Source organism: Mustela erminea, chromosome 2, assembly GCF_009829155.1.
Source record: "Mustela erminea isolate mMusErm1 chromosome 2, mMusErm1.Pri, whole genome shotgun sequence".
NCBI lineage: Eukaryota > Metazoa > Chordata > Mammalia > Carnivora > Mustelidae > Mustela > Mustela erminea.
The window spans coordinates 69,836,087-69,858,347 of NC_045615.1; the positions used below are offsets into that span (position 1 = coordinate 69,836,087).

At 39.4% G+C, this 22,261-nt stretch overlaps 1 protein-coding gene across 50 annotated transcripts in view; it reads left to right on the forward strand.

Annotated features, from left to right (window-relative positions):
- Nucleotides 1-20,903, forward strand: part of ANK2 (ankyrin 2) — a 664,974-nt gene extending 644,071 nt beyond the window's left edge. For 25 of the 50 annotated variants that reach the window (XM_032333193.1, XM_032333196.1, XM_032333191.1 and 22 more), the window contains 11 exons: nucleotides 996-1,070; nucleotides 3,313-3,444; nucleotides 4,431-4,574; nucleotides 6,922-7,207; nucleotides 8,856-9,144; nucleotides 11,434-11,526; nucleotides 12,031-12,114; nucleotides 12,217-12,381; nucleotides 13,410-13,592; nucleotides 14,968-15,059; nucleotides 18,636-20,903. In XM_032333193.1, the coding sequence (XP_032189084.1) occupies nucleotides 996-1,070; nucleotides 3,313-3,444; nucleotides 4,431-4,574; nucleotides 6,922-7,207; nucleotides 8,856-9,144; nucleotides 11,434-11,526; nucleotides 12,031-12,114; nucleotides 12,217-12,381; nucleotides 13,410-13,592; nucleotides 14,968-15,059; nucleotides 18,636-18,819 (1,727 nt within the window). In that variant the 3' untranslated portion in view covers nucleotides 18,820-20,903. The remainder of the gene's footprint in view (nucleotides 1-995; nucleotides 1,071-3,312; nucleotides 3,445-4,430; nucleotides 4,575-6,921; nucleotides 7,208-8,855; nucleotides 9,145-11,433; nucleotides 11,527-12,030; nucleotides 12,115-12,216; nucleotides 12,382-13,409; nucleotides 13,593-14,967; nucleotides 15,060-18,635) is intronic. The other 25 variants (XM_032333199.1, XM_032333217.1, XM_032333216.1 and 22 more) reach the window with 1 other exon arrangement.
- Nucleotides 20,904-22,261: the final 1,358 nt, after the last annotated feature.

Here is a 22,261-nt window from a genome sequence, read left to right on the forward strand (position 1 = left end):
AACAAATATAAAGCAACAAAACAAAACAAAAAAACCATGCTCTTTGTTTTAGTGTTAGGTGAATGGAGAATATATTCTGATTAGATGCAGCAGACAACAAAAACTCAAACTTTGCATGATGTAAATGACTGTGAGAAGATGATGACCCTTTGAATTATAAAAAAGGAAACCATAGATGGCTTTGAGAAGTAGCCTCTGGTCTTCCAATATCTCTGCAATAAAGACTATTATTCTTAAATTTGTGTCATAGGAAAATGTCATACCTAAAATGCTGCCCATCAATTAATGGAGGTTAAAAACCAAGGGGAAAATGACAGCTTGTGGGAATAATATATAAGCTTACCTAGTAGTAAGCAGACAGAAATTTCACACAAAAGACATCTATACCTATTGATACAACCGACACAAGTATATACGCTTTTACCCTTCCTTCTTCCAGGTCACCAGGATCAAGGAACATTTCTCTGGCCAGACTAAAAAAAAAACCAGGATGGCCTGATTTAACCCATGGTCTATGTCTCTTATAAATCTTGGATATGATTTCTTTCAGACATGACCCGGAAGTGATCTATGCTGCCACAGGCAATAATAGGAGGTCCTAACCAGTTACTCTACTTTGGCATCCTATTTATGATTTTTCTGGTTTTTGATGAACAAGACGACTGTCTTCTGGTGGGCAGTATTCTCTCAGATAATTTTAAAAAGAAAGTCCTAAGATTACTAGAAATCAACAACTTTTATAATATGTCCAGTGACTAGTCTTTATTAAAGAGATATGGAAGCAGTTGGTTTTCATGATTTATAATTAAATTGACTCCCCATTCCATTCCAGAAATCAGACAAACACACAATTTAAAATGATTTGAAATATAATAGCTAATTTGTGCTATTATCAAATATTTGGACCAGTGACTTCCTTTCTTTGGATGATCAGTACTGTGGTTGCTCTCCTGTCATAGACACCCTTTGGCCATTCTGTTTTTGACCTTCTATAGATCAACAGGATGAGCAGGAACGGATCGAGGAAAGGCTGGCTTATATTGCTGATCATCTTGGCTTCAGCTGGACAGGTAAAATTAGTGTGACTTATTTTTTCAACAGATCTTGCTTCGTTTAAGAAACACAGTTGCATCAGCCAAGTGTCATTAACAATGAAAAAGTATTTGTTTCCTTGGGTGAGACCACATGGAATAGTGAAAAGAATAATAAACTCTGAACTAGAAAATCCAGACAGGCCTTCTGTTATCTCTGGAATTTAGAAAAATAGAATTTTAAATCGGGGGATTTTGAGAATATACCAAATGTCACTCTCCTCCTTTGGGAGCCATGGATATCCAAATTTTGAGGGGATTATTGTGTTTCAGAGTCATTGTTAGATGCAGTTGTCACAAAATTTAGTTGGAGATTTAACCCAGGTCTCCTTATTTTAGATACCTTATATCAGATATCTTCATTGTGAACAGTACTAAATTTGCTTTGGTTGCATATTGAAATACATGGGAATAAGATGTTTCACTAATTTTCTGAGAAATAGGATATTTAAGTATAAAAATTGCAATGTATGTAAAATTATTAAAAGAAAATGAATTGTAAAATCAATATGAACAGAAATCCCTAAGACCCTTAACAAAGATAATTAATAACAGGGCAGAGAGAATAGTCATTTCCTCACTTTTTTTTTTTTTAGTTTTTTAAAAATTTAATTTAGTTTTATTTTTTATTTTCAGCATAACAGTATTCATTATTTTTTCACCGTACCCAGTGCCCCATGCAATCCGTGCCCTCTATAATACCCACCATCTGGTACCCCAACCTCCCACCCCCCGCCCCTTCAAAACCCTCAGATTGTTTTTCAGAGTCCATAGTCTCTCATTTCCTCACTTTTACACATTTAAGTAGTTGTTAAATACTGATCAGGTTTTTTTTTTTTTATTGAGGGATTTAGGGGGAAGGAAGGACATCAAAATATCCTTGATTGACTAATTAAATAGGTGACATCCAGAATTATGTATTTTGTTTCTTAAGTATGTGTGTGTTTGTGCATAAAACTTAGTATCTATGTACTTGTTGAAAATTCAAACCCCACAACCATACAGAATGGTAGAAAATTGAAAGTGTAAAGAAGTTTCTCATACCTGCCTCTGGTCTTCTAGCTTCATACCTCAAAAATAGCTGCTTCCATTTTCTCATGTATTCAGGAAAAAATATGCAGTAACCACATCTAGGTGTACTATTTTAAAATAAGCACAATTTTTCTCAATGGTATTCCTTGTAAATATTCCATCAGCATAGACATCTATCTCATTCTCAGAAATGCTATTTAGTTTTACTGTGTGATAGTATCATAATTTTATCAGTGGCCTTTATTGCTGGACATCTAGGTTGTTTCCTGTTAATGACAAATATCGTAGTGCATTGATATACATTGATATACATGATATTTCATGAGAATCTCTATAGGGCATGTTACTAGAAGTAGAATTGAATATCTGAATAAAGGGTATGTATTTTTTAATTCTGAAAGATATTTGCTGATTGCCATCCAAAGAGTACTTATTTGTGCACACACACACATACACACCACAGTGTATAAGTGTCCATGTACTATGTTAATGGTAGACTTTAAAGGAAAATTTTGTGGCTTTTTCCTTAGGTCAATTAATGCTTCCCAGAGCTTTTATTCAAGTGACATCAAATTAAAGAAAGTTTATCCAACCAATGTAATATAACCACAGCCAGTCTTTATCCAAATATCCAGAAATAGGATTTACAGTACTTAAAACATTATTTAATGATGATTAAAAGTGAGAAAGTCTGTTACTCCTGTTCTCAGTAATTTATTTTCCATTATCTTGGTTAAGAGTATAAGCCTGTATTAATGGTCCAGTCTGCATTTTGGAATTAAATGGGCCTGAATTAGGCATGTTTTATCATCCATTGCCTCAAATGTAGTGTTTCTACTGTGAATGTGATCAATTCCATACCTAGTTGTTTTTTTTTTTTTTTTTAAGATTTTTTATTTATTCATTTGATAGAGCTCACAAGTAGGCAGAGAGACAGGCAGAGAGAGAGGAAGGGAAGCAGGCCCCCTACTGAGCAGGATGCCAGACGAATTCCATACCTAGTTTTAAGGAGAACCTCCACAGTTAGGGACAGAAAAACAAAGTCATCTTGATTGTCAATTCTAATGCACAGGAGGAGAAAACGAACACTATTACGGCAATAGAAACAACACATCATTTACAAAATCACAGAGCCAGGTGTGGAGACGCTGAAGTTCTGGTGTTTATGGAGTAATATTTTCTTTTCTAGAATTAGCAAGAGAACTGGATTTCACTGAGGAGCAGATTCATCAAATCCGAATTGAGAACCCTAACTCCCTGCAGGACCAGAGCCATGCTCTCTTGAAGTACTGGCTGGAAAGGGATGGGAGGCAGGCTACAGGTAGGGGGGAGCTCTATGTGAAAAGCATTAGGCGAAAGGCTGAGCTCTAAGTCTTGCTCAACAAGCCCTTTCATATAAATTCAGTAAAACAATAAAATACTGAATGCCGTCAATCTGAAATACTGCCATAAGCAAATGAGAGCAAGCTATGACATTTCTAAAATACGCATCTTGCGTAACAGTTCTTACACTATATTCCCATGAATAATGTCAGTTTAGGGGAAACTCTGGCTGCTAATAGAAATGTTATGAAAGACCTAAAATTTTGTAAATATCGGGAGTGGACACTGTTCCTTTGTCATTGTTTTCAGCTCCTGAAAATTAGTGCATTGCCTTCAGCTCCTACTCTCTTTACTCCTAAATAACTTAATTGAGGGAAAGATGTCACGTAGGTATGCTTTATAATGATTTGCATATAATATTCTGACCACATCAAATCAAATGAGAGGTGATAAAGACCATTACTTCATCTCATTCTTCCGCTAGTCTAAATTTGCTACTTCCTTTAGTGTCTCTCTGAAGATCACCTAGAGAGCTCCCTTATTTATAACCAGTCTACTGGTTTTTGCCTTTCCCTCTCTTGCCATTCTCCTAGGTAGGATTGCCAGATTTGGCAAATGAAACTAGAGGACACCCAGTTACATTTCAGAGAGTTAACAAATAGTTTTTTAGTATCGGTACCCTCCATGCAATATTTGGGATATATTTATACTTTATAGTTTATTTGTTTTATCTGAAATTCAAATTTCACAGTGTGTCCCATAATAGTATCTGGCAATTCTCTTTTAGAGCTTATGCCTAATGCTTTCCCACCTTCCTATGCGTGTATCGTTTCTGTTTGCTTATTTTTTATAAAGACCTTTAATTAAGCTTTGGTTGTTTCCTATACAAATATCAAAATTCTAGTAAGACAACTAAATGAAAGAGATCTTAAAAACAGTACTTACCCCTCAAAAGTAATAAATGAGTTTTCTCTACTATCCCAGATACCAGTCTCATTGAATGCCTCACTAAGATCAACCGAATGGATATTGTTCATCTCATGGAGGCCAGCACAGAGCCTCTCCAGGAGCGCATCAGTCATAGCTATGCAGAAATTGAACAGACAATTGCACTGGATCATAGTGAAGGTCAGACAGTTTGTGGGTGTGGGTGCGTGTTGTGTCTGTGGTTAATTTGGGCAACTGGACCACATCTTCCCTTTTTTTAGAGGGCGGTCTGTGGACTTTGGTGATCACACATTTTTCTTATTTTATAGGTACCCATACTGCTCATTCTTTGTTATTTCACCATTGTCCTAATCAGTTGGGACTGCTCTAACAAAATGCCATGAACTCGGTGGTTTAAACAGGAGAAATTTATTTCTCACCATTCTAGAGAATGGAAGTCAGAGATCAGGATGACAGCATAGTCAGGTTCTGGTGAGGACTGTCCTTTGAGTCACAGATGGCTGTCTTCTTGCTATGTCCACACATGGGAGAAAGAGACCTAGCTAGCTCTTTGGCCTCTTCTTATAAGGGCACTAATCCTGTTCCTGAGGGCTCTACCCTCATGACCCAATTACAGCCCAAAGGCACCTCCAGATATTATTGCATTGGGATTAGGGTTTCATCATATGAATTTTAAGGGGATACAATCACTCAGTTCATAACAACATGGATGACCTATCCATTTCCCTTGTCTCAGTTCCTTGATGGCTTCTGATACTTGTGTCTGTTACTCTACATGAGCTACCCATTTCAGTGCTCACAACCAAGACTATATCATCACCACTGACTTTACTACTCCAGCGTCCTAACTTGAAACATTACATTTACTTCCTCTTTTGCTTCCACACCAACATTTCTTCAGACCCACTGGGACCTCCAGCCATTCGCCCCGCCATCTTGTCAGTACTCATTTTTTCACATTCTCATTCTCATTTATTCACATGCTCACTCACTTTCTTTCTTCTTCCCTCTCATCTCTATTTTATACCGAGAATTTTCCTCTTCTTTCCAGCTTCCAGCATTTCTCTTCTCCTTATTCACAACTGATGACCACGCTTCATATTTCCTAGAAAAAATGAGAATCATCTGAAGGAAATGTCCATTTCTTTCACAAATCTACCAACCTACATGCATCTCAGTGCCTGTACTCTGCCTTCTTTCTGCTGTGAAATGTCTTTGCTTTGCTAAAACTGTCATCTCTTCTTTTTTTCTGGATTTCATCTCTTTTTATCCAGTTAAGGACCTCATTGCTCTAGTTGTCCTCTGTGGCATTCTACAACTAGACCATGCTCAACAGCACTAAAACATGCTTTAATAGAGCCCATCTTCAAAAAACAAAACAAAGCAATTCCTTTCACCCTGTATCCCTCCCTGTTTGTTCTGTTTCTCCATTTATTTTATAGAAAATCTCTCCAAAAATAAAGTCCAAACTTCCTCTATCTGTTTCATGTCTTCTGGTTCTCTTTAGAGCTGTCTCTAGAGTCCATGCCACTCAGTCTTTTGTCATCACCACCCAACAGAAAACAGTCTCCTAAAACTCACCAGTTATTTCCTCATTGCCAAATATAGTGAGTAATTTTTCAGTCTTCACCTCATGTGCCCCTTAGTAATATTTGACAAAAAAATTAATCTCTTCTTAAAATATTTTCTTCATTCACTTTCCAGGATACCCTCCTTCCGTGTTTTTTTCCCCCAATTTTACTGGCTATTCTTCCTCAGTTCCTTTCTGTAGCTTCTTTTCCTAGATTTCAGTGATGGTGTGTGTTACTGTTCAGTGAAAGCTTGTCCTATCTCCCATCTCTCTCCTTTTCCATAAAACCCAGAGACCTGGGCTCTCTGCAGTTCCCTGGGCACCCTATGTGTTCTCAGGCTGTGGGGCTCAGCTACTTTTTGTTACCTCCACTCTAGTGGACTCTTCTCCTCTCAGAGCATCAATACCTCAGTACCTGTTTCTCTCACTTACTTTAGGCCTCTGCTCAAAATCGTCTCCTAACAGGACTCTTTCCTGACCAATCTATCTAACACACTAGCCCTATTTGCTCTGTACTTTTACCCTGGTTTCTTTTTCTTCTAAAATATGTCATAAATTTGTATCTGCAGAAATAAAAGTTCAGTGAGGACTTGTTCATTGCTTCATGTCTAACATCCTAAACAGCACCTACTATGCTGTCGATACTCCATATAGATCTGTTGAATGAATAAATAAATAGATGCAAGTCAGTCATACCTCTGCCAAAAATTTTTCAGGGGCTCCTCATTGCCCTGGATATGGTAAAATTCCTTAGCCTGGCTTGAGAGATGCTGTGTGAAAAGGGTACTCACCCCAGAACGTTGTTAATACAGGTCAATACTTCCAAAGCACCTAGAACAGTGCCCAATGCATAATCAGTATTTAGAATGTATTACCTATTGTTACTCTTTAATATTTACCTCTTTAATATAAGTGAGCTGCGATTAAATACTGAATTAAAATTGTTGTGCCCCGCAGGGTTCTCAGCCCTTCAGGAGGACCTATGCACCACACAGCACAAGCAGAAAGAGGAGCGAGTTGCTTCTAAAGAGAGCGAGTCCTGCGAGCACCCTCCCATTGTCTCAGAGGAAGACATTTCTGTCGGTTATTCCACTTTTCAGGATTGCATCCCCAAAGTAGAGGGGGACAGCTCAGCAACAGATCTCTTTCCCCAGACTCACAAGGAGCAAGCCCAACAGGATTTCTCAGGGAAAATGCAAGATCGGCCTGAAGAGTCATCTCTCGAGTGTCAGCAGGAGTACTTGTGAGTTTCAAAAGAAAAACCTGTCATGTGCAATTCCAAGGAACAAGCCCGTGTGACAGGAGTGCCAGGCATATACTGCTGTGAATTATTTTCAGATAGTTTGCAAAGAACCCCACCGATAACAAGGGCCAGAACTACAGACAAAGAGCAAACGATCTGAGACAGAATTGTGACAGCATTGTGTGGGAGGCCTGCTTGCACCAACTTCCTGTTCTGTGACCTTGGGCAAGTCCCAAAGCCCTTTTGGTTTCTGTTTTCACATCTTTAAATTAGAGTAATATGCACCATATTCATCTCATAGGGTCACAAGTCAAGGACGTGCCCGTGAAAGCGTTGTTTCAACTATACAATTTCATGTGAACCTCATTCTTATTGCTTGTAAGAGTCCTGCCCCTCAGACAGGACTGAAATGTTCTGGTATGTGCCAGTTGTCCCATATCCCGTTCAGAGCGTGAAAAGTCAGTGTAGGTGAAACAGCCCTCGGTATGTTTCTCCAGAGTGGTGGGGTGGCTAAGAGTAGAATTGGAAACACAGCAGAGATGATTCACACAGAATGAAAGACCATTAAAATAAGGTGGGGTGTGGTCAGAGTGGGACTAAAGAGAAGTTTTCCAGAGAGCTTCTGGTGAAAGGAAACGACGGAGCAGGCAGCTCAGAACTCAAGTTCTGGCCTTTCTAGAAGCAAAGGAGAAAGAGAGTTGTTTGAACGGCACTTGCTATTTAGAGGAAGAAAACAGATCTTGCAAAAGGCAAATGCGTCCCCTGAAATCTGAGACTAGTGTGTCAGGAGATTGCGTCATAGCATTGCTCTTGTCATTAAGTGAGCTTTGTGCTGGGGTCACTGGAACTTAAGAAGAGGGTGAAATGGGTAAGAAAATCAGCCCTTTTTCCACTGAGCCACCACCTGCCAACCACCTTTAGATTTTAGGGGAGAGCAGAAGAGAGGAAAAAAAAGGAAAAGGTGGGAAGCAAAGAGGGCATATCAGAGAGGCACTCTGGGCACTTAACATCTGTGGAGCAACAGAAATTTGCAATAAGTTAAACAGAAAAAGCAGAAAATTCTCTTACTTAGAAAATGAGATTACAAAGATTGCCTTGGAGTAACTCCAAATTACATCAGTAGAAAAAGTTTTAACTAGGTCTCTCCATCAAGTAATACAGTTTTCCAGAGGTATTGTAAGACTCTCTCTCTATTTACAATTATGATAGAGATATTAACGTGCGGTTTATACATTGGTTCTTAACATTTTTTTCCCAAACTTTGATTTTTGTCTCGAAAGCCTTATTATCTACAGAACTTTTTCATATAAACCTCCTCAAATCTTCAAGATCCCCTTGAGTTATCAAAGAAAAGATGAAATTATAATTTATATACTTTGTAGGGATTAGGAAATGGTAATACATTTCGGGATAATTTTTATCTTCAGAATACATCTTTCCCTGTCAATGCTAGATCAATGATCTGTAACTCTATACGATATGTTACATATGATTTTTATTCAAATTTCATTTCTTGGCCACATCTACAAAACTTATTTTAACTTCCACGGACCATGAAGATAAATCCCATTTTCCTTCTAATTCTCTTGCTTTGGGAGTAGGAAGAATGTGTATACTCTTCTGGTATAGCTTGGCTTTTCCATTTCAGTGTGACAACCCCAGGGACGGAAGTGTCAGAGACTCAAAAGGCCACGGCTGTATCTGGCTCTCCCAGCAAGACCCCTGAGGAAATTAAGACCCCTCCTGAGGAGGAGAGGCCATACCTCCAGACCCCAACATCTAGTGAGCAGGGAGACTCTCCCATCATACAAGAACCTGAAGAAGCCCCAGAACATGCGGAGGAGAGTTCTCAGAAAACCAGCCTTGTGATTGTGGAGTCTGCTAATAACCAGCCCCAGGATCTTGAAAGGCTCAATGAAGATGAAGCTTTCCATAAGGTAAGAATCTCTTTGTTTTCCTTGCCCACAGGAAGCAAAGCTACAAACCTTCCCCAGTTTCCATTTCTCTGCTGGCTTATTTTTTTCCCTGAAAAAAATTAACCTGGGTCATGTGAACTCCTCAATCCCTTTTAAAACCTGGGACCAGAGAATCTAGAAAAAAAAATGATACACATTCCAATTCTAGCTATTTGACCACGAGCTGTAATTTTACAACTGAAAAACCTTTTGCTAAGGAAAATGAACACTGGGATGAAACAAGATACCCGATAGAGCTTTTCAAAATTGATAACCACAGGGGTGCAGACTAGTGGGAGGGATTCGCGGGGCCTCAGGTAGATGCCAGCCACGGCATCTTGTGGGAACCAGACTCTGGGTAGATCTGCCCGTGCCATCAAACGATGAGCAGGCAGACTGTGGCTGTCCGTGGGGCTTACCTCCCCAAACAAGTTTTTCTTGTTAAAGGAAAAATTATTTCCAAAATAGATCTCCTTATGTCTGTTTTAAGAAGGACTTTGAAAAGGGACATGGTAGTAAACTTCCTGCTGATTCAGAACATCGGAATCCCTGACTGGGGCAAGAGTTGACGTCACACTCTTTCATTTGTCCTTACGTGAGTTTTGATGTTGCGAAGAAGAGTGGAGACCGTCTTAAGAAATTCATTTAAACCGTTTCTTCTCAAAATGCATTCTAAACTGTTCATATCCCTCAGCATTAATGGCGGGGGTTTGAGCCCTCCTCAGAGCTCCTGAATCAAAATGACTCTCAGGGAGGGAGGCAGGACCCAGAATCTGTTTGCATTAAACGTAATTTAATATAAATTAAATTATATATTTTTCCTTTCGGAATTCAAAAACATTTTCTACCTCAAAGTGTTTTTGAAGCATTAATATATGTCTTAGTAGTAAAGAATGAGTTAAATAAAAGAACTGAAACTTTTTGGGGAAACAAGTGATACAACTTATCTGCGGGCTTAAGGCCTACATTTATTTTGGTTCACTATGAGGATGACATCTGCTAGCAGGATTTGTCTAAAATCATAACTATAATTAGGAGAGGTTCAGGCAAATGAGAACTATGTCCCAATTTTGGCAGTTACCTTAAATAATAAATTCATCCCATGAATGGAATTTTATTTTAAGTTTACTTTTGCACAGAATTATTCATCTCCCAAGTTCTTGGCTTAAATGAATTCTAGTAAAAGTGTTTCAAAGATGCTATCTGGACTTAGAAGTTAATGAAATTGAGCCTAAGAATCCAGTGGCTAAATGAAGTATAGATTTCAAACAATTATCTGCATAATTCATTTATTTTTTTCAATGCACATAAATAAATTTTGATAAGTCCTTCTGTATTCCACTTTACACAGGTCTGTTCCATTTATTCTTAGTGAATATCCAGTTACCTCTGTGATGCTTCTTATTTTGACTCTTAACTTCTCATGACCTTATCTTGAGGATCCAATTTCAGTCACTTCTCGTGCTGATCATATTTCTAGGTGGCAGATTCCCGAATGTTTTTAAAGTAAAATTTGCTTAAAATTTTACAGATCTTCCTTTCGTGGAAAAGCATGTAGAAATACATCTGGTATTTAAAAATACGTCGAAAAAATTTCATTGAGTCTTCTTTAAAAAAAAAAAAATCATCCTATTAGGAAAGTGATTTGATAGAATGCTCCTGAGATATGTGTTCTAATCTAAAATTATGTCTTCAGCTCCATCTCTGACTCTGGGCCAGACCCATAACATCAGACTGGCCAGTCCATCTTAACTTCTCTGCAAAATGAGTCTAGTATTCATAGGCTGCCTTTTTTGTTGCCAGGGAGATGCTCCACTGGCTAGATAACAGCTACTGGGAAATTGTGGCTTTTTGCAGAAAGTTCTGCTACAAGCTTAAGTTATTTCTATACCTCTGAGTTAATCATTCCAAGCCTAAAGCCTGAGTGTAAGTGGCTTATAAATGTTTTTTTGTGTTGCTTGAGTTCTGTGTTTACATCTGGTGGCTTATCAGGAGTTTAAGTCCAAGCAGTGATGTGGACAAGCTGCACATTTCTTCTGACAGATTTTGACAGATGGGCACTCAGACAGCTTTCAGAATTCCATAATTTTTTTTTTCATTCATTGAACAAAAAATCTATTTTCTTATATACACCTGTTTGCCCTGCTGGCTTTTCCACCAAAGCCTCCAGGAATGAGACTTTCAGAAAACAAGTGTGAACTAAAGCAGAAACCAGTAGTGAAGACATTCCTTAGCGTGTTAAACAAAACCATGCTTCCATGCTTCCACCAGGAGCTAACAGAGGAATTAGGTGAGCTGGAGGCCAGCTCAGATGAGGAGGCGATGGTAACTACCAGGGTTGTCCGCCGACGAGTGATTATTCAGGTAATAGCTGTTACGTTACTGCACGTCCGGGACACTTCTGTCCCCATAACCCTTAGAGAGTGGTAGACCTGGAGCAATGAGGGCTCGGCATGCTCTTCAGGGAGTGCATGGCCATTCAAAAGCAGATCCCTAACTCTCCTAAGTTTGGTTTGTTAAAAAAAACAATGCAGTGGTGATGACGTTGGCAGCCCACCTCGAGAGAGCAAACAGCTAGAGTGAGAGCGCTTCTTTCGTTCTGCCCACCTCACCTCGCTTGTCCGTTTTTGTTTGTGTGTTTGTTGTACACCTAACTTTGGTCCAGTTCGCCTAAGCATGTTATCACCCGCCCTTTTTTTTCTTTCTTTCTTTCTTTTAAACATACTACTTGACAGGACTCGGCATCTCAGCAGTGCTTCTCAGTAGCTTCCTTCATTTTCTAACATGGCTCCCATTATAAGCCCTTGGGAAGAGTTTCCCAGAATCAGTGCCAAAGACAGAAGTGACCCTTTTCTCTCAACCGTTTAGGGAGATGATATGCCTGACATACCCCCGGAAACAGTCACAGAAGAAGAATACATCGATGAGCATGGACACACTGTGGTCAAGAAGGTACCGTCCTAATGTGACTGATTTCAAACCTCCTGCTTAAAACGTATCAGTCCCCCAGTACGGTCCCTCAAAAACAAGATCCATGAATAAAATATCTTTCAGGTCACTAGGAAAGTCATTAGGCGGTATGTGTCCTCTGATGGCACAGAGAAAGAGGAGGTTACGATGCAGGGAACGCCCCAGGGACCCATCAGCATTGAGGAAGGAGATGGCTATTCCAAAGTCATGAAACGCATTGTATTAAAGAGTGACACCGAACAGTCAGAGGTAAGAACATCAGATTCTCCAACGTGATTTTATGGACAAGTGTGAAATAGAGTCAGAAGAGGTGGGTGACATTGTTACCCACATTGGCCCCACGGCTCCCCATTACATGGCACCCTACTTTCAGTTGGACATTCATTTTTTTCTTCATGATTTTGTGGCATTTTAAAATAACCATCGAGGAGATTTGTAGCCATTGTATTCATGATCTCTGTTTGGTCTTTCTTATTTCTGTTTTCTGTTCAGTTCATGGTTGCGTACGTAACAATAGAAATCCAGAAGTCAAATTTTAAAAGACCAGAGTTCCGTCGGCTGGCAAGCAGTATGTCACGGAAAGTCCCTTGCAACTGCGTTGTGGCACTTGTTCCACAGACAGCGTGGCAGCCTCTGTAGGGCCCTGTTGATAAATATTTGATATTTAAACTTGTGCATTTCAGAGTCGCTAAAGGCAGGGTCCAGAAATTCCCTTTCCTCTAGTTTTCTCTTTCCATTCTACTCTCTTTGAGAAACATTTACTCTCTTTGATGTGTAATTTGGGACACCATCACTGTTTTGCATTCATTCACATCCTCAAAATGTTACTATCAGGCACAAAGTTTTTCCAGAAATCTACTTTTTTGGTTTCTCATATCTTTGAGAGTTTCTCCTATGGGGATTAGTTTTATCTTCTTAATGTCAAAACCATTTAAACATGGAGGAGAGAGTTTATCAACAGGCTGTTACGTCTGCATTGCACTGAGCAATTGGTTTCTTATTTACAAGACTTCCTGACGGGTTTTCGTTCAGGTGACTCATGAGTTTGGTGCTGTGTACATAGACTCTTCCACAGAAGCATCACCAGTTGATTACAGGCTTTTTCTTTCTTTCTGTAACTGCTTCTCTTTTCCAAAATACTGTTTTCTGGAAGACCGGTATATATCATTGTATGGTTTGGGGTTTTTTTGTTTGTTTGTTTGTTTTATATGAAAGAATTCATCACTGTGACATTGTGGCAGTCAGAAACCATGTATCGTGTGTCCTTCATTCATTAGGTAACTTTGTCTGAGCCCAGCATTTTGTCCAGTACCTCACAATTTCAGGCTGAACCAGTGGAAGGCCGTAGAGTCAGCAAAGTTGTTAAAACAACTATGGTACATGGAGAGAGGATGGAGAAACATCTGGGTGATTCTAGTTTAGCCACTGATCTTCCTTCAGCCAAAGATGACTTTGAAGAGGTATAGAAGCATTATCACTTTCATGTTTTTGTGTGGTGTATGTATATTTTATGTTTGCTTTGTGTTTAAAAAGAAAATGGTTATCATCATGTCATTCCATATGTATATTCATGGAAAGGTGCAGAAAAATTCAAGAGAGAATTCCTGTGTGAATAACTTGTACAGTGAGGTAATGTTTCCCCAACTTGTGGTATTCATCAGTGTCATCTTAAATGCTTTTAAAAAGCTAGATGACCAGAATTCCCTTCAGCTGAATCAGAATCAGAATCTCTGGAATTAGGTCATGATTGTACATCTTGCTAGGAAGTCCCAGAAGTAACTTCCCAATTAATAAGAAAAAGAAATAAATAGGTTGCAAATTATCTTTACTAACTAATATTCTCAAATATTTCTGAAGATTGACGTTAAAGAAGATTCAGTTTTATTTTAAACCTAGAAATAAAGTAAGTATTTGTCATTATTTAAGTTCTGATTTTCAGGAACTAGGAAATGGGTCCACAGTGACAGACCCACAGACCCTTACTAGGATTCAACAATTCAAAAATTCTGAAACCGAAACGAATTTTGTAGCTTAGTAGCAAGTTAATTTGGTGGCAGAATTTAATATGAACTAATACGGAGCTATTAGGACTTGGAAGGAGTTTTAGTCCTCCCTAGAGTGAATATTCATATGGTTTGCTGTTGATATATGTATGAGTTTGATTACAGGATACTGCCCCGGCCCCTTCTGGGGTATTGAAATGTACAGTGTATGTATCATATTACCTTTCTAAAATCCAAAAAGAAAAAAAAAATTCTGGGTTCTGAAACACATCTGGCCCCAAGGGTTTGACTAAGGGATTGTGGACCTATGCAAATAGCTACAAAACACTTTTTGCTATTGAGCCCTTTTGAAGTTAAATGTTACACGTGTGTCCTCTTTTTTACCCACAATATGCGCCAAGATTGTATATGAATGCGTTGAGGTATGAAAGGCATACCTTATTTAAATACTTTTAAGGACCTTGGATAATCAGAAGATGAATTGTGTGAGTTGTACACTTTGGGTCTTATTCATTTGTTGCTTGTGTTGCCTCTAATCATTATAGTGATCGGTAGAGTCTCCACTGGGAAGAGAAGGGGTGAGGTGAGGAGCAAATCAGAAGTCGGTCAGCGCAGACGTCATTTACCTGCATCTATAAAGCATCATAGTACATGTCCCTCACAAATGGGAGGACTTTAGATAAAACTCGATCCTTTTATTTGATCCCGAGATTGTTTTTATTTACCCTTTCAACTATAGCTTTTTATACTCATTAGCGATTAAGCACCGGAATAGATTCTTTTTAAGTCTATGGTTTACAATGGGTTTTGTCCTGTTTTCTTTTTTCTTTAGGCTTTGACTTACACAGGTAGCCACATGAAAGTGCACTTCCCCAGTTTAGTAGAGAATGAAATCCTGAAAGAGGATGGATCAGTCATTAAAAGGTTTGGGTTAGCATGGGGTTATGCTTTGCCAACTAACACCTGGAGTTTTTTTTTTCCCAATTTTAAGAAAATAAAAACAGCCCCTACATATACCCTAACATCCCTTGGGAACTTCCAACTCTTTCTGCATCATACACTTTTGTCAAGTGGTAGATCTGTCAGTTGTCATGCCTGTAGCGTCCTCTGGATGCTTTGAAAGTAATAGCAAGGCTTGAGGAGAACGAGACACCAGTTGACACAGTCACTCCCTGGGCATCCATTTCGCTGAGGCCTCCTGGCTGGGATCTTCCATTGTGTTGATAGACTTGGAGCTCATATGAGGAGAAATCTAATCAGCTGCTCGCAAATTAATCTTGTGACCAGCTACTTTCAGTTCAGTCTTAGCAGATCATAACGGCGTGGTACATGCTTTGGGTTTTTTAAAAATCTTTTTTTTTTTTAACCTCCTTCCAAAAGCTTTAAGCTGTTTCATGATTCTGCATGTGAGTGGCAAATAACATGAGCATGAGTTTGATATCCCCAAACCTGAATGTACCTAGCAATGCTGAAACCAGGAACTCTACGAAGTTTAGAAAGTGCCATAAAAGCAGTAAGCACCTCACTTTTGTGCTTAAGAAAGGGGGCCAGCTGTGAAACTCCCTGGTTAGCCTGTCCCTATCACCTATTTGATGTATGAACTCGAGCACCCTTGCCTCTTGCCTCATCTCCTGGCCCTTCTCTCTGGTCCTCTAGCAGCACCAAGCTAATGATGCGCTCTCAGCTTCGCAGTGAAAAGACACAATGGAAACTCAAGTTACTATTGTGCTTTCCACTTCATTGTAAAGAAGAAAAAGATTGTCATTTATAGTACTCTACAAAGCTATTTTTAGCCCGTAGAAACATAATAATTAGGAACAGTGAATTAAAGGTTCTGTCACAATTCCACCCTCCAATCCCATGTGAACAGCAGCAGCAGCTAAGAATTGAAGAGTGTAATTGCTCAGAGAACTTTAAAAATGCTATGTAAATCAAGGATAAAGTGCTTTTTGTACTCTGAACTTTTAAGTCTGTTATTCAGTTACTCAGACAAAACCACATAAACCATGTGCACACCCCAGCATCATGAGCTCTTTAAATTGGACTACATTTAGGGACCAGTTAATCCAAAGTTCTCAGTCATCTCAGTTATAGCTGGTGAATTTGAAGCCAGGGATACAGACAACTCAATTAAATTCTATAGCTATTTAGTTCCAGAACTGTATTTGTCATGTATAACACGTTTATCTTGTATGTTGCTGAAGACTTTTTATCATACCCACTGTCCCCCCCAAATACATGAGTAGATTCATTCCACTGCTTGAGTTATATGCATATGCATACTCACAAACACATTCATCTATACACATCTGCACAAAATAACCAGAGTTTGCCCTATGACAGGAACATCACTCCCCCACCCCCCTACCGCCCCCACCCCGCCAACCCCCACCACCAATGCAATGAAGGCTTCCTTAGCTCTTGGCAGAAATAATCAGATATTTGCCTTTTGGGAGATGCAAATTATGAGTGCTGAATAGTTATAAATCTAATTTCAACCACTGGAACCAAATTTGATCTTGTTATCAACAGGAACAAATTTGGTGTGCCTGGGTGACTCAGTCGGTTAAGCGTCTGATTCAGATCATGATGTCAGGGTCCTGGGATCAAGCTTCACATTGGGCTCCATGCTCACTGGGGAGTCTGCTGGAGGACTCTTTCTCCCTTTGCCTTTACCCTAGCTCTCTCTTTCTCTAAAATAAATAAGTAAATTTTTTTAAAAAGGAACAAATTTAAGTTTGCTTTCAGATACAAAATAACTCATGTGAGGGGTGCCTCGGTGGCTCAGTGGGTTAAGCCTCTGCCTTTGGCTCAGGTCACAATCCCAGCATCCTGGAATCGAGCCCCACATGGGGCTCTCTGCTCAGCGGGGAGCCTGCTTCCCCCTCTCTCTCTCTGCCTGCCTCTCTGCCTACTTGTGATCTCTGTCTGTCAAATAAATACATAAAATCTTTAAAGCAAAACAAAACAAAATAACTTGTGTGGTGTCGAAGGAAAGGAGAGAAGTTTGAAGGAAGGGTACGAAGAAGAGAACATGCGAGAAGAAGGAAGAAGGAAACAAAGATGCTCACAAGAAGGTTGAAAGTATTTTGGCTAATAGAAGTCTTAAAAGAAAGGTCAGGATGATCTTCAATGCATGGCAGCGTTAAAAGGTAGAATAATGGTAAGGGCAGAACTTCCAGCTCCTTAACACTAGGAATCAGTAAGAAAAATGCTGGGTAAAGACACAAACACTGCTCATTTCTTCCGTGGTTTTTCGTGAAGATGCGTAACATCATGGTTACAGATTCAGGCTCTGGAACCTTTGAGTCTTGGCCCTGCTTCATACTAACTATGTTATTTTGTATTTGGAGCATTGCTTAAAATCTCTGAGATTCATTATCCTTATTCATTTTAATAATAGTGCCTGGCACATAAAAATGCTCACCACATAGTAACGGAATGAATAATTATATTTAGAAGTAGTGAGAAGAAGAGAGGGTGTACAGATTACAGCAGAATCATTTTCAAGTAAGGATGCAGGAAAATGGTAGTACAAAATATCACAGTACATCAGAGCCCCTTTTGTCAAAGAATCACTAGTCAGGAGGGAGCCAAGAAAGCAGCAGACTCTTCAATGGCATAGAAGACCAAAAATGGGCAAAGTCTAAGGAGATCTGAGCAGATGGAGAAAGAATTTGTCTCTCGGTGTTTTTTCTCTTTCCTCTGTCTTCCCCACCATCTCTAGATGAAGTTTTGACACCTGGACAGACTCTCATCTCTCATTGGCAGTCACCTTCCTCTAGGTTGACAGAATAAGATTCCAGTTTTTAAAGATCTATAGCTCATGGAAACGTTTTTCTAGAACAGGATGCAACTCTTAAGGATTAAGCTGGCAGCTAAGATGTTTTAAAAAATCAAAAAGTATTTTTCTCAGCCTGTCAAAACGTACATATGGAATCCCTGCTTCAGGAGGAGCCGAGCTCTTTCTTTCTTTTTTTCCTTTTTTAAGATTTATTTTTTTATTTTAGAAAGAGAGAGCATGAGTGGAAGAGGCAGAAGGGAGGAGAGAGATTCTCAAACAGATCCCTTCTGAGTGTGGAGCCCAATGTGGGGTTCAATCCCACAACTCCAAGATCACAACCTGAGCCAAAATGGAGAGTTTGATGCCCAACCAACTATGCCACCCAAGCTCTTTCAAATCAGGGTACCTTAGCAAAACAAGAATGATTATACAGTTACTCTTGGAGAGAATCCTATTAAAGCATGGTTTTAGTTACTTGAAATAGTTCTTAAGGTTTTAAAAAACATTCTTTATTCCGAAAGACTTTAAAACATTTCATGACTCATGTCAGACGGGAGAGGCCACGTTTAAAAGAAAGATGTGGAAAGATGGCTAGTGTGGAAGTATCCATAGGTAGGACAGTAAAGTGCTTTTATGTCATGGTTACCCCCATTCCAAAGATGGCAGCTGCGTTTCAGTGAAGAAAGCATAATTCTCTCTTGTTTGCTTTCCTCCAGGACAACTATGAGTAAAGCCAGTACACAGAAGAGGGCTGTGGTGAAGGACCAGCATGGAAAACGCATTTACTTGGAGCACCTGGAGGATGTACCAGAAGCACTAGACCAAGATGACCTCCAGCATGACCTCCAGCAACTCCTTCGGCATTTCTGCAAGGAGGACTCGAAGCAAGAGGCCAAATGAGGGGCTGCCCAGTCCTCACACCAGAAACCATGCATTCATTCAATATGCAACTTCCCGTTTCATTAGCAGAGTGACCTCCCCAGCCTAATGGGATACCCTGACACTTCCACTTTTAGCAAATACACACCGCATTCTGTTTCAGTTTTTCCCCGTCCTCTTTCACTGTAAGCTGATTTGTGACCAAAGAGAGCATCCTTCAGTCTGGATGCTGTATCCACTACTTTGTTGTGTCTGTGCTAAACTGGGAACTGGCCACCTCCGTCGTTCTTTGCTCCTATACAAGCTTCACGAAAATCCATCGATCAGAAGAACTTCACCTACAGACCTCTTCAAGTGATGATGTCCGGGAGTCCTTCCGAGGGATACCCTCGTACCATGTATATAGCTCAAATGCTCAGATGAACAACATATTAAAATTAAAACCACTGCCTATCATAACTACACTGGGCATCATGGAATAAAAGGCCTCTAGAAATTGCTGAACAATGGTTAATTACCATATTGCTAACACAATCGAGTGATAATACAGTTGGACTGCAAAAGCAGCCCTTCAGACCTACCACGTCCTTAGAACTTCCAGAGTAGCCGTTGCTCCTAGTAAAAGATGGTTAATAACCTCAAGGACTATCCTAACCAAGCACTTACTGCTGGTGCTGGCCAGCCTTGGTTTATGATTCCCCAAGGGCCACACGAGGGAGGGGAGAAGGGGAGCAGAAGGCAAAAGGAAAGAAACAGTGAGGTATTCAGTGGCTAGCCACCACATCCTGTGGCATTCTAGCATCTTCAGGTCTTTTAGATTTTGGACACATTGGCAGGGTATTTTAAAAGCTATAACTACTGTAGTTTTCCAGTTTTCATTGCTGCTTTAGCAAACCACGCTGTCTTATTGGTGGTACTTTCTCCTGGCCACTGCACTGTAGATAATCCATTGGAAACAAGATTTACCCCCTACGCAAAAGGTTAAACTCCTTCACCCTGTTGGAGTGGTTTTCTTTCCCCCCCTCCGGGTTTATATCTTCTCTAATACCTGCATGTAGCATTTAAAAATCAAAACCACAGTCAAAACTCTTCTAATCACACTGATGGTTTTCATTCTTTTGACCCTGAGCAAGCACTTTTCACTCTTCTGCTGGGTCTGTTTTTTAGCTTGCAGACAAGGTTGAGAAATCCTTACAAATTTGGTTTTGGTTAAAATTTTTGATTTATTTATTTGAAATCCAAACTCCCTTGGAAACTCTTAAGTGCATTTGTGCACTTTTTTTGTTTGTTTCAGAGAAGGAACTTTAATCATCTGAGTGATTTCCATGTCCTATTCCTTATTCCTCTAGTGGTTGAAGCTGTGTAGCATTTTAACATATATATATATTCACAAATATATTCATATAAACAGTATACATTTCGAATCAGTTATTTGTTAAAGAAAAGTATATTCAATGAAGATGAAATTTAAAAAAAAAAGAGTCTATCCTCCAGGGATTGAACATTTTCCAATTCTATCTGGTCTTTTCCTGTTGTGCAAAAATGACTCATTGCTCCGAAAGTCAAAAACAAATGTGACAAACAATGGCACTTCATCATTTCAAGTAATGTTGCCAAGGGAGAAAATTTCCTGGGAGGGAGGTTTCCCACAAGCCAAATCTCTTAAAGCCTCAAACGCTAGCACTTTCTGGCAGTTGGATAGGAAATAAAGCTTTCTTTGGCAGCCAAAATGAGAGAGGCTCAATGGTGAAACTTTTTGAGACACGCCATGGCCTTCTTGTCAAAACCTTCACTGGAGCTCAAGAAAAGCATTTCTGTTGTGTTCTTTGCAGTGCAGATGACGTCTGTGTAACAACATAATGGTTATTCACCTTTTTTTGATTTTTGATTTTTGCTGTGTAATCAAAAAACTTGAATACTGTGAGAAGAAGTGAATTTTCAGTTGATGAATCAGCATCTTGTTCCCATGGTGATAACACTAATTGAATATATCTATGAGGGCATGTATTAGTTACTGGAAAAAAAAATACAACACTAACAATACATAGCTGCAATGTGTACAATGGCTGATTTAATTAAATAAAATGTACAAGTGTTAAATGTGGCAACAGTATTTCTTCTTCTTTACCACTTAATCTGTGATTTTAGGAGATACGATTACTAAAGCAATGACACAGATTTGAAACCAAAAAGGGCACAAATCCCTCTTTTCCTTGTAGTTTTTATTCGGGGATGAATATGCTATACGGCCCAACACCGCATTAAACAGGGAGAGGGACAGAGTTTGTCTTTGCCCTCAAAAAACGTTTGTTTTTGTTATGCAAACGGAGAAGATTTATATTTAGTTTTGGAATCGTTAGTAAATAAAAAACAGGGACTTGGGGGCCGGGAGGAAATGAGAGAGTAGACGGATTCCTAAGGCAGCGAGGCCCACGGGGCGGGAGTATCCCTTTTCAGTTCTCATTTATAAGGCAGTGGTGTGCCGGAAACACCCTCCTTTGAGAACAGCATTTCACTGGGGTGGGTGGCAGTGTTAGGTATCTCATAGCCTGAGAATTAAACATTAAATGGATATGTCAGTATAAGTAACAAAAGGGCAGAAATACACAAAACTGAAATTAGTTGTTATTTGGAGAGGTTTTTTGTTTTTTGAAAAATCCCTTTAGTGCTGCTGTAGTATTTTTTACTGTAAAAACAGTACAAAAAGGCATGGTTAGGAAATCGAAGAGGTTTTACATATTTAAGAATTTACATATTTAAAATATAAGGTGGGGCCAACCCTCCAGACTGAGGGATGATTAAGCACATCTCATGAATGACTCGAATTAGGTATAAAAAGGTGAAAATTACATCTAAGCACATTGAAAGCGGCTTGACTGGAATTTGAACTTTGGTTCCTAGTGGTGTGATTCCATTTATGTCAGCATGGAGGGTCCAGGTGTGGGCAAGGAGACCAGGACAGAAATAAAACAGATAAAGAGCATCTAACCAAGTATTTAGTGAGAACCAGCATCACTACAAGGTTTTCTTGAATAATGGAAAAAAGACGGCCAGCTTACTTTCATTATAAATGTCTTTGTCTTCGGTTGCCACTCTGCTTAAAAATAATACTCTTTTCCTTCAGCTAAAGTCTGATTTCTGTTTCTGATCTAATTAAAGCTAGAATTACAATCTTAGAATGAAAACCACCCACGTAAATACGTAATACAACTTTGGTTTCACTGCAGTAATGGAACATTTGAGAAAACCTTTGAAATATCTTCAGAAGAACCTTTATTCCTAACTCCTACACACAAATTATTCTTTCTTGGTTATCCTCAGACTCCCTGGGAAAAACAAAAGTACTCCTTTACTTTCAATAAGCTCCACAGAGTGGAATGGACGGTACATGTGAGTATCCCGTGGGCAGCGCTGCTCTGGTGGGCAGGGGCACTTGAAAGTGGTATCTGTCGTGCGCCAGCAC